Below are 15636 nucleotides of genomic sequence, written 5' to 3'. Positions count from 1 at the left end.
GGGAGGGCCCGCTACACCAAAAAAAAAAAAAAAAAAAAAAAAGACGCTGCAAATTAATATTTCAAAATATTTGAAAACATTATTTCAGACTAAATGAAATCCAGTATTAATCAAGGACCCTCATTATAGACTCTTCCTAAAACATAGGTTTTAAAACATTCTAATGACTCTCAAGCTAACTTATACTATTTTCCTATATTCCCCCCAAAGAACATGCTGGGCCCCTGTAACAGTGAACAGTCTGCAATAAGCAGCACTGTTTGCAAATAAACAGGTGACTCTTTAACTCCAGTTTCCAAGAGAGTCTGAATATTTCCACCAAAAATCCTTACATTTTTTAGCTTTACTGGTAAAGGGACAGTATGAAGGTTAGCTTTCTTTAATCCACATTAAAATAAAAACTCTTGTTATTAAGATCTGAATGAAGTTTTACTGCCCAATATACAAATTTTTAAAACCTAACAGAAGTATACATTTTGCATATTTTATAGTTGTATTAAACTATAACTGGACTAAAAATAGTATGTTAAGCAGAGGACTCCTCAGAAAGAATCGCATAAGGCCATAGAGAAACTAATTAAAATCAAGGGACACACAAGTATACTAACACAATTTCTGAAACCACCAAAACAGGATGATAAAAAATAACACTCTCTTGGATATGTTAGAAAATATAATATTGTCTTTGTGATTTTATACTGCTGTCGTGATTTTTATAGGACATTCAATTCAATTTCACTTTATAATGACTAGCCTGACTTAAAAATATTGTATATATAAAAGTTTCATCAAAATTTTAAATCTTCACTTGAAATGTCAGGTGTCACTTAGTCAATACCGAATGTGTGCTCCGGGTTATAACACACACTTGAATTGTTACAGGGATTTCGGAGAGGTTGAAAAGAATAAGGCTTTAATATTGCTATGTTTGCATTTTCTATCTCTCAGAAGTATATAAAAATTCCATTATTCTGGAAGGACTTATTTTTTTTAAAAGGGGCATTTAAAATCAATTATGCTAATCCTCCTTATCCAACATGCTTGAATAATTAGTAATCAGTGTGAACCAGAAACAACTAAATAGCATAAAGAAGAAAGATATCTCTGATTCTGAAATTCCAACCCTGGGCTTTTTTATGGTCTTTAGTGATAAAATGAAAATGTTCATACAAGGGAGGCCTTTTGCCCTTAAATAAGCAATTGAACGAGAGGGCTGTTGAAACTGACAGGAAGTTTAAATGGTCACTAATAGGAAGATGAACATTTAAAAATATGTCTGAGCTGGCAAATTAAAACAGAAACATGATTTTATTGGGGGCAGGGAAAAAATTTAAGAAGTGGCTATTTCAATTTTCTTCAGTCATTAATCTCACATACATATTCTTCATTTGACTTTCATGGGAAATATACAAATTAATAAAGAGAAGAAAACCCATAAATTTATCAAATTCAGTGCCAATTAAGATCAGTGTGTCTGATCATTTACATTCATATACATCAGTGACTAATGATGACCAGAGTCATTAAGATATGATTAAATTACTGCTAAGATGGGAGACTGCCTAAGTGTTCTAGAGAGAGAAGTACTGAAAAGAGTTAAAGTGTTTTGAGTCTAACAAGTTCATCTATAGCCTTAATGCAATTCCTTCATGATTTTAAACTTGTGCTTTTAACAGTAAAATGTTTACAGTTTACATTTAAATAGGATAAGGACTATTCTAAAATTAGAGGCATTTTAAAGGCCACTGTCTGACCTGAGAGGGCTGGGGAGTGTTCTGTGGCCGCCCGCCTTCCGTCTGAAAGCTCTGCATCCAGGCCTGGACAGTTCACTAAACCACGTGCCTGTACCCACTTTCAGAAGTGACTCATCTGTAGTTATTCGTTCAATTAAAAGCTCCTACCTTGTGCCAGGTGCTAGGGCTTGATCTGTGCATAGGAAACCACAGTCCCTGCTCATACAGGCAGTAAGAGTATTATGTGCTCTGTGTCCTGACAGGGAGGCACAGGGCTCTCAGAGAGACCGGGACAGAAGACGTCCGGTGCTCCCAGAGGTAGGGATAGTAGGGTGACATCGGAAGGTTACCAGGGGAAGGGGCACGTTCTGGCTTTATATTTTTTTGGTGGGGGGAGGATTGGGGGTTAGCACATCCATGGGGCCAAGAAGAAGAGAAAGTAATCAGAATGCAGCTATGCGTGATCAGACCGCTCTACGTTTCTGACTGTGGCTGGCAAGAGGCAGGGTGAGGAGGACCCTGTAAGAACAGCCTGAGGGCAACGGGATGTCAGTGAGGACTTTTCAGGGGCTGAAGTCTGGAGCGCAAGTCTGTAGCAAACCAGGTAAGAAATGACAGTCTCCACGACAGTCTTAATTCTCTGCGCAGCGTGTGATTGATCATCACTTCTCATCTGACTTCCTCAGATATAGCCTTTTAATAAAGACCCTTTTTTTTTTGCGGTACACGGGCCACTCACTGCTGTGGCCTCTCCCGTCGCAGAGCACAGGCTCCGGACGCGCAGGCTCAGCGGCCATGGCTCACAGGCCCAGCCGCTCGGCGGCATGTGGGATCTTCCCGGACCGGGTCACAAACCCGTGTCCCCTGCACCGGCAGGCGGACTCTCAACCACTGTGCCACCAGGGAAGCCCATAAAGACCCTTCTTAACATCCATTCACCCCCCCCAACCCAAACTTGCAGTATTCTGTGAAAACTGAGTTACGCAAAAAATCATTTTTGAATTAAAACAACACATTAAAATAACCTGGAGGGCTTGAGGGCTTCTGGTCAAGCCAAATACAGTTAAGGAAAAACAACCCCAAATTCTCAAACAGTACAGACGGGATGAGGAGGTTATTGTGAAAACCGAATCTTTTTCCTCATCTAACTTTTCTCTTGCTTTCTAGAAGTCATGCTTGGTGGAAAGGAGGTACCTGGCAGGTCCCACCCGGAGCTCTGCAGACGTCCTTCCTGGCTCAGCTGCCTCACTAATGTGGACCATCATGCCACTGATTTCTCCCTAAACTACAGGTGAACATGAACTTGGAAGAACCACAGTTTCCCTACTGATGAGCCAGCATTTATACAAGTGAGAGCTTGTATAAATTCCCTCATTAGAGTTTCACAACTCTGTGACGCAGAGAAAGTAGCAATTGTCCCCAGTTATCTCCTAAATACAGACTTCGGTTGCATAATTATTTATTAATGAAAGTGAACATTTTTCTATATATGTACTGGCCATCAGTCTTTCTTTGAGAGCTGCTAGTAGTCACTTTTCTACAGAGGTCATGACACTCTGGTCCCCAGAGAGTGCTGCTTTCAGGTATTCCTTTCCTATGACCTTTAGCAAAGGTAGATAAAGGTACTTTGCTTAGGGTACTGCTACCAAGATTCTTCTGATCACTACACGTAACCAAGCCTAAGGCGGTTACTTTTTTTTTTTTAAACTACAAATAACTAGAGTAGTCAAATGGCTTACAACAGTTTTAACGGCTATGGTCATTAATCAAAGGGAAATAGTAATAAATAAATAAATAAATAAATAAATAATTAAAGGAATCAATTAAACCATTTCCATTTATATTTCTATGGGAAAAAATTACAACAAAAAACAGTTCAGCATCATCTGGATGTTGGGATATTTATGCTGTCCTGGGAACAATGAACTGATGCACACACCGTGTGGCCCAAAGCTGACCAAGGACGGCTGATATTCACGAGAACCCACGTAGGGGCTTAGGAAGGATTGGCTATTCACTGCTGCAGATTCTGCTTTTTCTCTAAACCAAACAAAATCTAGACTATACTTCTTGGCCACCTTTCCTACCTATGCAGGTCATCTTTGCAATTTCTAAAGATAAAAGGGTTACTGACAACACCATCCGTCCCATTGCTAATACCTGCTAAAAACCATCATTAGCAAATTTCCTTCAGAGTCTGGGTTAAAGAGAAAATTATCTCACCTCATATACTTGCTTTTATTCATACTGAAAATTATACAAGTTAGTGGTAATTACCTCCTTATCTTGACTTCTAGGGAGGTCATGATTTCTAGGGCAATTTTTTCCTTTTCTGTTTTTAATATTTTGTTTTTGCCTTTTATTGTATATTAATAGTTTTAGGTCTTGCTGTATACTATCATTCAAAAAATAAGCTGCTTCAAATCCTTTTTTTATAGTAGTTGAGGTTTAACCAGTGTTTATTTGCCATCATTAGACCAAAAATTGTCGAGTGAACAAAACAGTAATCAATTCACTGTATCCCTGAGGCTAGCAAGGGATTAGAACAAACCGTAATTACCAATTCTGAGTTAGCAACCCTCCCATGTGCTTGTAAGTATATCAAGGGGGTGATCTATACATTTTCCAAAAGGAAAAGAAAAATTTTGAGAGAGTTTCCAAATCAAATAATTATGGAATAAAAATCCAGAAAAGTTAGAGCCAGTATGTTTGCTATTTTCCATGATGGGTTAGCCAGGAGAGGAAGCTGAGGAAGGGGAAAGTGATGTAATCACCAAACGTAAGATAAACCAAGGAAAAATAACCCCTGCTTTACATCTCACGAATCTACATAAAGAAGTCCTACAAAATAGATTAGCACATGTTTACAACAGGAGAACCTGATACGAAGGCAAGAGCTTCTTTACAAACTCAGGCTCCCACGCTCTTTAATTCCACGAAGAGGAATCCTGTTGTGCTGCACAGCCACGTGCTTTCACCGGTACAAGATGTACTTCCCAACCTCGTCCCAAAGCGCTGCCACGTGTGCACCTGACTGCAGAGCGTGGGGACATGTTCCTGACCATCTACGGTACTCACATTAGGCTGGGTCGGTGCCACTGGGTGGTCCGGTTGTTGTGGTTGACATAGTAAGTGCGACCCAAGTTGTCCACCTTTTCTTCCCACCCGGGGGGCAGGGGAGGGGGGGGAAGTTCCTCCTGGTGCTGAGACGCCGAGTCATTTGAGTCAACAACTTCCCAGCCGGGCTGTGGAGCACAATCAGAGGGGAGATGGTGAGGCTGCTTTGATGGCTACAGTACGTCTGTGCCCTTCGCCCTCGCTCCTGTGCTCTCCGGCTCTGACGGTGGCTTCCTGCGCCACATTTAAAGAAATTCCCAAAAAAGGGCGAAAAAAAAAAAAAAAAATCAATTCTAGGAGCGTCTCAAAAATATTCTGAGCCATGGCCAATGAACTGCGCTGCCCTCTAAGAAGACGACACTGCAGGGTGCCACTCGGATGGGGATCTGCACAGGCTGTCACGTTACCTAAGTCACATTACACTCTTTTCATATTTCGTGTTTGTTATTTTGACCTGAAGGCCTCTGGGGCCGTACAAAGCCTTGCCGATAATACGGGTCACGCTACAGCTGTCACCTTTTCAACACCTCCGTAAGGTAAGAGGGAGCTGGGAAGATGAGCCCTGCAGCATGTGTGTTCTCGCAGAATCCGTGGCCTGCCTGGGCATCAGGAGGCCCGGGGCGCTCTTGCTCCCCAGGGAGGACAGCATGGAGGCGGCTCCAGGAGGAGGGGAAGCTCCTGGGCTGCAGGGAGGACGAGCAGCCAGGCAGCCAGGAGCAGCCTGGAAGCTGCCGCTTCCTATTCAGCCATTCCCCACCTGCTGCCGCCGCATCAACAGGCTTCCTGGTATCAGAGTCAGAGGTGCTTTTTTTGCAACACATATTTTTGGCATTAAGTATTCCTTCCTGACATTCCCTAGTAAAGTCACTGGAAAATTAAGTAACTCAGTGATTATAACAGTTGGAAGGTTGGAAGAGTGTGAAAAACAAAATTCCTTGGATTTGAGATAAAAATCTGTGGATGTGCTTATGAAATCTTAACATTCAAGACTGCCTACCACCCACTTCAGTCCTTCTCACAGAGAGACATGAAAGCTTGCACATGAAACACTGCCTGGTAATATGACCTCTGGGACTGAGGGGGGTTCCGTTAACTTGCCCATAATGCATTATTCACACATCATGTATATGCAACAGCTGCAAACAGATGTACAAATAAGCCACAGAGAGGTCTTGTAAACGGACATTTTCTGAACAATATGAGAATTTGTCTAGCAAAACAGCACCATCCGAAGCCTGAGCTGAGAAGGTACCCATGGTAGAGGTACGTGGCTGGAGAGTTAAAAGGTGGCCTTGCCAGGAGGGAACAAAAGAAAATTCCTCTGGAAAGCTAATTCCAAAGCGGCATTTCTACCTCATGCATGCTCTCACCTGTGGGCCAAATGAGTAAGAAACCTGGATGAGTCCCTAAATTATTTTAGCCACTTGAAGCAATTCCAAGTGCTAAAAGGAATTTACAAAGAGCTGCAAGCCCAAAGAAATAAGAGAATTAAATATGTGGGGGGAATTTCACATGGAGGTGGGCTGTTAATAAAACAGGGGTATAGCAGTTTAGAAAGAGACCCCTCTTCAATTTATTAGTGTTATAACATGAAATGAAAAGTTTATCTTTTTTGCTATAAACCAACACATCAGTAGATCTGTCAAAGACGTAGATTCATGGACACATTGAAGTTTCTTCATATTTAAGCTTGATCAACTTTCATTTCCTTAAATTATGAAGTCTTAAAGTGAAACATCAATATGTTCTTAGGCAAGGAAAACAGACCAAGGTCCGAAGCCCTGTAGCTTACCTCCATCTCATCCCTCTGCTCGCTGTTTTCTTCATCTTGACCTCCGTTTTTGGGCATATAGGCCATTTTCAATCGCAAAAATCCCTTAACTCGAGATTTATGACTGCATGATGGAAGAAAATTGGTTATAAAGGATGTGACTTGGTTACATCTTTATGATGGCTCATATTTATGATGCTTTAAAAAAAAGTGCAATAGGAAAAGAAGTTGGAATTCTCCTCAGAGAAAACCAAGAGCCAAAGCATAAGAAACGGCAGCGGCCTGAAGCCTCACCTTCTTGGTCGGAGGAGAAAATCCTTAAATGTGTACGGTCGCTCCATTGTTGGATCTTCTGTCTAAAGGAAGAAAAAGTAAGTTTCAATACTCCTGATAGTTTTGTACTTCAGATACACCCAAGTGGATTACAGAGAATACATTTGCAGGTTTTAGAACGTGAGCCTGGCGAAAACAGAGTTGGTTCCTTACCCAGTAGTTGACAATTAATTACACATTTCATAGGTCACAAAGCTTTACTCAAGATCCACTAGATGTCACTATCAACACCCATTTTTAGGAGCCAACCTCAGCCTGAGACAAATTACAGAATTGTAGTCGTCATTGCCAAGTGTAATTTCTAACTGCTGGGTGCAGGGCTCAGTCTCACGCTGCTGATTAACTCTGGAGAACCAGGGGTCACTGGTGCCTGCCTGCTTGTCCCTGTGATTCAAGAAACCTAAAAATGCAGTTAATAGGAAAACATGCAAGATCAAACTGTGAATGCAAATTTACTTTACTTTTTAAAATATGTCATCTGAAAGACGGTTTCCTCCACAGAGACTGTCCTAGGTGGCGTCATCCATCAGCCTTTTGCTGGTGCTTATTTCAAGAAGCTATGAATGTAGTGGTGGTATTTATTCATTTTTGAAAGAAATCAGTATTTTATTGTGCAAAATCAGATGGTCAAAGCAAGCAGGCAACTGGAAAAATAAATGTTACTATTTCATTAATTTAAAAATACTATGTGCAGTAAAACTTCAAATACCTAGACTCTTTAATTAAACACAATTAAAAACATTTACTTCTGTAGCGAGACAAACCACAAAATGATTTATTATGTATCAGAAGGGTATATGTGTATATATATGCATTTATATTTGTAACATTATCTGTTTATGTCACTCTCTGCTTTAAACTCGTGATGGCTTCCTACTCTGCTTATATAATATGCTGAAAATTCTTTCCTATGGACCTATAAGGTTAAACATGACGTGGTTCTTTTTTTTTTTTCCTTTCTTTTTTTTTTTTTTGCGGTACACGGGCCTCTCACTGTCGTGGCCTCTCCCGTTGCGGAACACAGGCTCCGGACGCGCAGGCTCAGTGGCCATGGCTCACGGGCCCAGCTGCTCCGCGGCATGTGGGATCTTCCCGGACCGGGGCACGAACCCGTGTCCCCTGCATTGGCAGGCGGACTCTCAACCACTGTGCCACCCCGGAAGCCCTGATGTGGTTCTTAATTACCTATAACCTCACTGTGAACCAGTCTCTCCACTGACCCTATACTCTACCCGTCCTGACCTCCTCTGTCCCGCGTGCACATCACATCCAATCCTGCTCTAGCAGGTCCTTCTACTGAACAGCTCTGGCTCCAGATGGCCACAGCGGTCTCCACTTTGTCATCCAGGTCTGGGATCCCAAGTCACATCTTCAGACACCATATCCTAAATCGCCACCATAGCCTCCCTTTATTATCCTCTGTCACAACATCCTGATTTATACCCCCTTTTCACCATCTGAAATTATCTTGCTCATTTATGTATTAACTAGTTTATTAACATCCATCACCTGTAGAATATAACCTCATGAGATCAGAGACTTGGATTTGCTTGCCGCTGTATTCTTAGTGCCAAGAGCACTGCCTGACACAAAGTGTACCTGTACAAGTAGCTGATTAACCCACCTGATCTACAGTAAAGTACCGAGGCCACAAAAATTCACCATCACTCAAGAAAGTCAGTTATATTCTCTAGACTTTTTTCTAAATTCAGACAAAAAAAAAAAAATCAGAGAACTTACCGGGACTCTAAAAATGGAACTGTCCATACACTACGTAGTTTAAATGACAGACACCACACACATCAGGAGGCAGACGTCCTAGGTCTGTGTCTTGGCTTTGTTACCTAAGAGCCATGTGGCCAAGGACAAATTCCTTAGCTCTCTGTGCCTCAGTGCCCTCAGCTACAGAGTAGGGCAGTAACAGGATCTTACAGAGTTGTGACGATTAAACCAATCATCTGAGCTGGTATCAATACACAGCGAGTTCTCACAAGGGTTCCTGGCAACTTAACAAATGTTGGCCATTGTCATCATCAGCCAATTCTACATTTTCATGTCACTTGTGAGCACTGCCAACCCAACACTCTGCAAAAAGGCAGGGCGTTAAAAAATGAAAATCCACCTCCATGGACATTCTCCAGTGTGAACAAGACTGTTATCTTGCAGATAACAACAGGATTCTTCCTGGCACCACTCAGGCTCCTGCTGGATCCTATTCCCTGGAGAAAAGCCCAGGGGAGACTCCCAGGACAGCACTGATATGGTAGAAAGCCATCTCAAACAGGTTGATGCTAACAGTATTATCGGCCAAAATAGATGCTGCAACCCCCTGTCCCTTTTGAATGTCCTGTGAGCATTCAAAAGAAAATCTTCTGGTTACACAGCAATTTCATCTTAAAAAGATTTGTTGCTTTCAACAGAACTGCAGTTACTTTGACATATATGTAATGAGGTAAATAACTTTGTGGGCAAGCGGAAGGGAATGGCCTTATCAGGACCTTAGACTCAAAACAGGGATGCAACAGCTAAAAGCACCCAGGCCTTAGACTGAGCCCCCCTGCCCCCTCGGCCCTTGACTGCACCACAGATCAGGGCTGAAGACCCAAGGTCTGATCGGTCTTCTGATCACTGGGCAAGTCAACTCCCTCTCTGGGCCCAGGTGTCCTCACCTGTAATATACAGGGAGTGGATAAATGGTCTTTAAAGTCCCTCTAAGGTCTATGATACTGAATTCTGTACACGTGAGAGGGAACCATTACCCTGGTACCAGCTGGAATTATAAAAGGGGTGTTCATCATCTGAGTTACCTTCAAGCACAATTAAGGTGCCAAATAATATCACCACCACCCCAAAAATGTCTCACTGTAGGAAAACTGAAATTCAAGTTAACCCTGGTTGCCTTGAGTGGCACTTGACTAAAATAGGAGAAATTAATGTTTTTAAAATAGCTCTCTCAACCCCAGCGTGTTTCCCATAGATACAGAGATTTTGCATCTGGTAGGGGTATGCACTGGGACTCAAAGGGCAGGGGAGATGCAACTGACGGACGAGGCAAGGAAAGTTTCCGAGGCGTAAAAGGCAAACACCCACCAGAAATGTCATTCTGTTGTTAATACAAGCCTTGGAGTTATTTTTGTCTCTAAGTAATTATTAAAGACAAGTCATAAAATCCTGTATGAACTTCTGGGCAATGACACAGGATTTAACAGACAGATGAAAAAATGATAGCATTCTTTAAAAAAAGTCAGTAAGAATAGGAGAGTTACAGGGACTTCCCTGGTGGTCCAGTGGTTAGGACTCCACGCTTCCACTGCAGGGGCACAGGTCTGATCCCTGGTCGGGGAACTAAGATCCTGCGTGCTGCGTGGCACGGCCAAAAACAGAGTAGATCCTGAAATAGGAAAAGAAAATGCTACAAGAACAGGACAGTTACAGCTAAGTTCACTTCTGGTGCCACACTGTAGAAGAATAAAATAGAGGAGCTCAGTTTGAGCTGCACTACAGACGTCAGGCTGGTGGGACTACCTTGCTTAAAATACAGTCCCCACCTCCTCTCTCCTCCACGTGCCTCCAGCTCGTCACCCTGCCCAAGTCTCCCAGGTAATAACGTATGTCACCACAGTCGCCGTGCCTCTGCTTATAGCCAAGGTGCTCTTTCACAGAGCTGGATGGAAACTTGGTATCATCTATGTGTATGCCCTCATTTCATAGGTAAGAAAAACAGAGGCCCAAAAAGGATTGCTAACTTATTAAGGTTACCAAGGCAACCTGCCCATCTCCAAGCTCGGAGTCAACTATTCCTGAGAGATCTTTTAAAGCTTGACATTTGGAGACTTCCGTGAATATGAATCTATGTTTTCTTAATTCTCAGATCTGCATAAAAGGTCACCCTCCTCGTCTTTTACTCACTCCCATCCACACTCAATAATAAACAAAATGGAAAAAAATATTAAAGACGGGTGGCATATTTGGAATAGAAGCAAAGGAAATAGATCCCTACCATTCTAAGTTCTTTGGGTCCAATTTCCTATCCTTTTTCTTCCACAGATAAAACGGGGAGAACTGGTCTGAGAGCCAAGAATGAAAGTGAATGACAAGTCAAAATTATTTTCTTTCATCTGGAAGCATCTGATAAAGCACCGAGGAATCCATGATCGAAGGGGGAAAAAGAAGTTTCTTTTCTTTCTCATTATCACTCTTTACTTTTTCCTGTTTAAGGGACAAAAACCTAGCCAACACTGGCCTCCTCGGTAATCGAGGTAAGTGAGGCCCTAACACGCAGAGCACACCCCAGCTTCACACAACCCTCCCAGCCCCGTCCCTCTGTTTCAAGTGGCCTCCTTCACTCATCTCCCCGGCAGAACTCCAACCCGGACTGTCCCAATGCTCACAAGGGCACACAGTTGTCCAGAGACCCAACAGTACGCAGTGGGCCGAGAAGGACCCGTGGTGCCCCAGTCTGAGGTGTTCAAGTGCCCTGACCCTCTGGCTCTTCCTGGTAGGCTTCTCGGGAATCAGGGAATTTATAGCTGCAAGTAAGGACAGCTTAGGAGAGCCATTCCTAAGAATTTAAAGGCATGGTTTTATACTGCAAATGCCACTTTCCACCAGCAGCTGCACCCAGAGGCCTCTGGGACTGCAGCAAGGGAAGAATGTCCTTTAGCGAACATCAGTTACTAAGGCTAAACTATGTTTTTCAAAAAGCACATCAAAAACCCACAAAGTAGGGCATTTAAATGATGAGAGATAACTTCCTAACAATCGCGAGAGGTTACATTAACTTCAGTTTTGTGGTCTTGAATCTTCCCCATCAAGTTCCCAGTTTAGAAAAGAGCTCATTCAAATGCTGCAACTTCTTAGAGCAGAATCAAGGCAGAGATGATTCTTTTCTAAAGCAAGAAGGGTTGATGCTATCTTGGGGCAACAGGATAAAGCTTAAAATGCCTCGTAGTAAATAAGTGTGTATATATGTCAAGATGGAAGTGTATGCAATTAGGTATTTTGCTAATACAGATTTTAAAAATAGTAACAAAAGATTACTTCTCTTCTTTACCTTAATTTCTATGATTCCAAATCTCTGGGCCTTTTCTCTACCTAAGTTAAATATCCTTGGTATATTAAACATGTAGAACTATAGAGAAACAGCCTCAGGTAGGGGAAAAAAGCTGAATGAAAAATCACCACGTAAAACTTGGTGTGGGAATCCCTCCACCCCCAGTTCCCTCCAACAGCCAGAATTATTTTCTTAGGAAAAGGGCATCCAGAATCATGTATTTTTCACCTAAGCCACAGAACTCTGGTCTGATCTCACCTGAGCCATGTAATAGGGTGTCATTTGCCACGTGTGGCTTTTTAAATATAAATTTTAATTAATTAGAATAGATAAATTTTAATTAATTAGAATGAAATAAAATAGATAAATTCCGTTCTTCAGTCACATTAGCTACATTTCAAATGCTTGACTACCACATGTGGCTACTGTGATGGTGGCCTTGCTAAAGCCACATGAGTGAGGAACCTGCTTCACTGATTCTTCATCAGAGAGTAGAATTATGCCTAGCAGCAAACATCTGTTAAAGGAATAAATTCTCTATCAGCTAATGGGGCTGTAAAGAATTAATTAATAACCAAATACCCAGTCTGATTTGTTAAACCTTGAGAAGGCTGGGAAGGGTGGCAAACAGCAACTTCACCACCACATGACTGCTCTCCACTACCTTCTCTCATTATTAGTAAGACCTAAGTTCTTTAATCTAAAGTTCGATGACATCAAACAACACTGAATCCACAGGCCACACAGCCATGTATATATAAACTGCCTTGACGGTGGTCATATAGCTATCAAGAAAAGAGCATCCATTATTTATCCACAAAATATATTCAAAAGCTAACATCCATTTTACATGCCCACACTTGTGTTATCATACAAAATTAACTGTGCTATTTTCCCATGAGTGTCCTACACATATGATCAAATATACATATGAGAGCACCTCAAATCTTGGGACCAAAGCCATAATCCACTCAGAATATGCCGGTTGGGTTCTCCTACCACTAAGAGGATAAAGAATGCACCTTCACCTCTCCTTCTGCTCCCTTTGTGGTCCATCTTGGAGACTGTAGTGGGCTCCACAAAGCCAGTCAATTTTAAGGAGGAGATATAGCACTCCAGTGTAAGCTCATCTTGGGACAGGTTGAAAACTGGGAGGCTCCACTTCTCAACTGGCTCAGCTCCTGTGAAAGTCCTCAGTCCTCTCTGGTCTCTCCCTCTTCCACTCTTTTTTTTTTGTTTTTTTTTTTTGCAGTGCGCGGGCCTCTCACTGTTGCGGCCTCTCCCGTTGCGGAACACAGGCTCCGGACGCGCAGGCTCAGCGGCCATGGCTCACGGGCCCAGCCGCTCCTCGGCATGTGGGATCTTCCCGGACCGGGGCACGAACCCGCGTCCCCTGCATCGGCAGGCGGACTCTCAACCACTGCGCCACCGGGGAAGCCCTCCCTCTTCCACTCTTTAACCGGCTGGCTTCTATTCCAGCCTGGAGCCTTGGCACCGCTTCCTTCTTTGAAAGCTCACTCTTGCCTCCACCGAAATCCAAAGGTAAAATGTTCCCTCTACTGATGTGGTCTCTGAAGAGGAAGACTCTTCTATTCTCTGGGAGTTCCACGCAACCTTTCAAAACCAATCTGCACTCAATCACTTCAGGGATTGTTGGGGCAAGTTGTTTAAAAATTTCACCTACACCTCTTAGAGTTAATACATAATTTGCCTTGACTGTGATGTGGTTTTTGTGTTGGGGAAAAGGGAGGTTGGGGACACCCATGAAAGTTGGTTGGCTGGCCAACCAACCAACACTGCCGAAAAATGTGAGGCGGTTACAGCTCCAACCTGAACAGCGTGAAGAGAAGACCCACTGATGTAGAAATACGTGAACAGTCTTTCTGCACAAAGGCTGAGATATCTGTACGCTATCAATGTGACTTTAAAAGAACAGTCAGGGTTCTGATGGCTTATGCCATCAAGCATAAGCCCACCTTCCACAAGCACCTTGGAGCTTCAGGTTTTTATACAGAAACAAACAAAAATATTCTAATGATATTACTTTTGCTTCCGATCTTTTGGAAGGGAAGGCGCTTGAAACCTTTCTTCCTTAACAGCTCCCCTGAGTAAGCAAGAACACAGTGCTTGCCATCATGTTCCTTCCCAACAGAGCTTCACAGCTTCCTGGGTGAGACACAGTCTTTCTTGGTCTTTGACAGCCATAGCTGGTTTCAACACAGCAGGAGGCTCACACTAGGTGGTTTGAGTCCTTTTAGTGTATAGACTACTTATACTATTTGCTCATGTGAAGCGTTTAAAAACATAATAAAATGCCCTTGGAAGGCAGAAATGTTTGACTTATCCTCTCTCAGGTGCTACTTTAGGCACTCTGTGCTGCCCCGGGGAAGGAGGGCCGGGAGGTGGAACACGAGACCATCTACCTCTCACCAAGGAGGTCTTGGACCCCCATCCTATCGATACTGGAACGTGCGAGAGTCACCTTTAAGCTCAGTTAATGTCAACAGCCCCAACTGTTTTGCTGCTCGTCTGAGTGGAGAGGAATGGTAGCAATGCCACACGTGCTAACCCAGTACAACTTCTGAAGCCAGAGTGGGCGTTTCCGGCTGACAAGTTCACTCAGTACCAATAGCATCTTTTCTTTTGTCTCTGTGCCGACTGAGAAAGGCCATGGAAACACTAGCTTGTATAGATGTGGCCCAAGAGAAACAGCAGGTACCATTCCAGACAAAGGGAACAGACGTTTGATTAGACCCAAGAGGTGAACTTGAAAGCAGGGACATTCCAGTGACAAGGAGGAGGGGTTTGACAGAAGCAGGTAGCTGTTTTATATGATGTGACAAAGGAAGACAAACTAAGGAGCAGAAGAGAAAGCAGCCAGTGACGCTGCCAGGCATCCGTGGATGGCTCAGATGCACCTGAGTTTTACAGTTAAGCTATCTCCTATCCCCTTGAAAGGACCACCTTCCAGAAAGGGCCAGGGCCAGGGTATACACGCTTCTCCACTGTGTTGAGGAAATGCTGCTCTGAAAATACACCCAAACTGCAGACAGTTAGAAACTGCTGCTCAGAGCACACGCTGTGAAGCAGGTGACCGTTCTTACCGGGAGATGACTAAGGGGTATGTCCACCTGTCCCAGGAAATCGTCTCGTGTCTGTTGAGAAGAGAGAAAAGAATTAATGTTTCCATCTATTTGCTGAGTGTCAGCATTCTTAAAAGTGCTTCTTTACAAATAGAGAAAGGTCCAGGGCCTGAAATGGGAGAGCAGGGGGCATGGGTTGAAGGCAGAGACCCCGGTGAGGCACAGACAGCCGTCGCCTCGGAGACCAGTGAGCCCAAGGCCTCACACACCTGACCTTTAGCTGCCTGAGACTCTGCAGGGCATCTACCACCCAACCCACTGGAGACAAATCCTCTCTTGGACCTGGGGAGCATGCGATCAGTCAGGGAAAGGACACCTGGGACCCTAGAGGGTTTGGGGGCACAGCTGGCCCAGTTTAAAGAGAAGATGGTAAAGAAATGTTGGGACCATTTTCACGAATATTTATTAAGTGCTATAAACAAAAGAGCTCCTTGAGAGCTGAGAGACTTGGGAAAGAGCACAGAGTCCAGGTATTAATATATCATA

At 43.2% G+C, this 15636-nt stretch overlaps 1 protein-coding gene across 3 annotated transcripts in view; it reads right to left on the bottom strand.

The window, feature by feature from the left end:
* NEDD4L (NEDD4 like E3 ubiquitin protein ligase) overlaps positions 1–15636 on the bottom strand; it is a 231842-nt gene that overhangs the window by 67647 nt on the left and 148559 nt on the right. For all 3 annotated transcript variants that reach the window (XM_007450107.1, XM_007450108.1, XM_007450109.1), the window contains exons 5-8: positions 15112–15162; positions 6916–6977; positions 6643–6745; positions 4812–4978 (exon numbers count right to left, since the gene is read on the bottom strand). In XM_007450107.1, the coding sequence (XP_007450169.1) occupies positions 4812–4978; positions 6643–6745; positions 6916–6962 (317 nt within the window). In that variant the 5' untranslated portion in view covers positions 6963–6977; positions 15112–15162. The remainder of the gene's footprint in view (positions 1–4811; positions 4979–6642; positions 6746–6915; positions 6978–15111; positions 15163–15636) is intronic.

This window comes from Lipotes vexillifer, unplaced genomic scaffold (genome assembly GCF_000442215.2).
Source record: "Lipotes vexillifer unplaced genomic scaffold, Lipotes_vexillifer_v1.1 scaffold79, whole genome shotgun sequence".
Classification (NCBI taxonomy): domain Eukaryota; kingdom Metazoa; phylum Chordata; class Mammalia; order Artiodactyla; family Lipotidae; genus Lipotes; species Lipotes vexillifer.
Note: the sequence above shows the minus strand (reverse complement) of the source record. Positions and strands in the feature narration are given on the sequence as shown.